This window comes from Charadrius vociferus, unplaced genomic scaffold, assembly GCF_000708025.1.
Source record: "Charadrius vociferus isolate BGI_N301 unplaced genomic scaffold, ASM70802v2 scaffold41, whole genome shotgun sequence".
NCBI lineage: Eukaryota > Metazoa > Chordata > Aves > Charadriiformes > Charadriidae > Charadrius > Charadrius vociferus.
In genome coordinates this window covers 1,298,805-1,301,026 of record NW_009647013.1, presented here as the reverse complement: position 1 = coordinate 1,301,026, position 2,222 = coordinate 1,298,805, and the positions used below count along the sequence as shown (strand labels likewise).

Here is a 2,222-nt window from a genome sequence, read left to right as displayed (position 1 = left end):
CTCCCCCGTCTCCGGCTTTCGAGCCTTCCGTGTCTCTTGGCGTGGCAAAGACAGAGGCAGCGTGTCCGGCCGGAGGGGAAGGGGCTGCCCCAGCTGGCAGCAGACACCCCCGGGGACCCCTCGGAGGGTGACATCCAACCAGTGCCAACAGCCTCAGCGCACCCAAAAGGCATTTGGGAGCAAGAAAAGACCCTGTGAAGACGTGAACACCCCCAAGCGACCACTTTCTCCATCCCTACCGTATTCGCCTTGCGGTTTTGGTTCGGTAGGACCCCCAATTTTCTACCACGTGGGACTAAAGTAAAACTCTCGACAGCCTCATCCACCCACACCCCCCTCCCCTCCCCACAGCCCAAATCCAGTTTTAGCCTATTGCACAAGAAGAGGAGCGATCCACCGCCCGCCAGCCGCAGGGTCTGCAGGGTGGACCCTATAAAACACCTCTTATCGCAGCTATATTTCCCGCAGCACTGGGGTTTTCTTTGCGGTTACGGCTCAGCTGACGTAAGATTGGATTTTGTCAAAGTGATCCTGCTAAAAAAATAAAAGAAATAAATATAGTTCTTTCTTTGAGACAGCCCCCCCCAAAAAAACCCCAAAAACCCAACCAAATTGTGAAAACCCAACCCAAAAATGTGAAGAGAGTGGGTTAACGTGTTGATATCCCCCAGCATGGTGGTTGCTCGTGCTTTGTGTCACGTCTCCGGGTGTCCCACCGCGCGTCCCGACGCGCTGCCCGGGGGCTGTCACACCAGCCTGCTCACGACCCAGGCGAGACGCACGGCTCTTGTGGGTTTTACCCCTCCCAAAAAAAAACAGGTTTTCCCAAACAAACCATGTTTTCAAGTGACCTGGAACCAGCCAGGCTGCTGTGTGACCCCATACCAGCACAGGACGATCGCCACTCTCATGCTGCTCCGGACGAGCCCTCGGTCCGAGACATGGGGACACCGCGAAGCGCCCGGGGGAACCGGTGAAGGGACGAGGGGGCGATGGGAAGATGCGGGCTCCCAGCCCAGGAGATGGAATATGGGGACCATAGCCTCTCCAGTGACCTGCCTTGAGCGCCAGCTCGGGCAGGCTTTGGTTTTGCGGCTGCCCCACACCTCAGACCCCCTCCTGACTTCTACACCCTCCAGCTTCAGCCCTGCCCCTTACCCGGGGCTCTCGACGTGGCCGACAAGACGATTCCGGGGAAGGATTCCCCAGGGAACGGGTTTGCTTTATGCCGGGAAGATGTACATGCTCAAAGCCAGAGCATCTCCTCTCCCCTCTCCAAAAAAAAAAACAAAAACCAACCCCAGAAAGCGGAGGGGGAGGTGACAGCAACTCCCCACCTCCCCGCCCCTCCTGCGCCACCAACCGCTGCGAAACGCGGGCTGCGGAGGCGGAAAGTCACAAAATAAAAGTACGGGAGACGGGTTTGTGGTGCCAACGGATCTTGGGGTGGCCTCGGTGTGTGTCCGCGTCCCCCACCCGTCCTGCAGGAGGACGCGCGCACGCGCTCCCCACAGGGTCAGCAGTCTCTCCCCGAGAGGTCCTTTGGTGCGAGCTGCGCGGCGGTGGCTCTGCCCTACCAGCACGGCCACCTTCAGTACACGCACAGGTCCGGGAATTTCATCTCGTACACCGGGATGGAGTGGTTTTGGGGCTGGCCGTAGGCGGCGGTGATGGTGCCGGAGGGGCTCGGCGGTGGCCTGAAAAAACAAGAGGTGGAAGGAGGTGGTGGTGAGGAAGCAAAGCCTGGCACAGAAAACGCACATTCCTGCACCATTGCAGGTCTCCCAACGCCACCAGAGCAGAGGGGAACTGGGGCAAACAAACCAGAGGCTGCTGCTGGTGATGCTTGTCCCCTCTGTCACCGCAAAGACCCCATCCCTGGATGGGGCCCCTAGTTGGGGCTGCTCAGCCTGGAGAAGAGAAGGCTCTGGGGAGATCTTATTGCCGCCTTCCAGTGCCTAAAGGGGCTCCAGGAGAGCTGGGGAGGGACTTTTTACTGGGGCATGGAGTGACAGGATGAGGGGGAATGGCTCTAAACTGGAAGAGGGCAGGTTTAGATTAAACATGAGGCAGAAGTTTTTCCCTGTGAGGGTGGTGAGGCACTGGCACAGGTTGCCCAGAGAGGTTGTTGAGGCCCCGTCCCTGGAGGTGTTGAAGGCCAGGCTGGAGGTGGCCTTGGGCAACCTGGGCTGGTGGGAGGTGTCCCTGCCCATGGCAGGGGG

General features: G+C 59.2%; 1 protein-coding gene across 1 annotated transcript in view; it reads right to left on the bottom strand.

Annotated features, from left to right (window-relative positions):
* Window positions 1-1,591: 1,591 nt before the first annotated feature.
* EFR3B (EFR3 homolog B (S. cerevisiae)) overlaps window positions 1,592-2,222 on the bottom strand; it is a 64,411-nt gene continuing 63,780 nt past the window's right edge. The window contains exon 25 of the mRNA XM_009895463.1: window positions 1,592-1,697. Coding sequence (XP_009893765.1) covers window positions 1,592-1,697 — 106 coding nt within the window. The remainder of the gene's footprint in view (window positions 1,698-2,222) is intronic.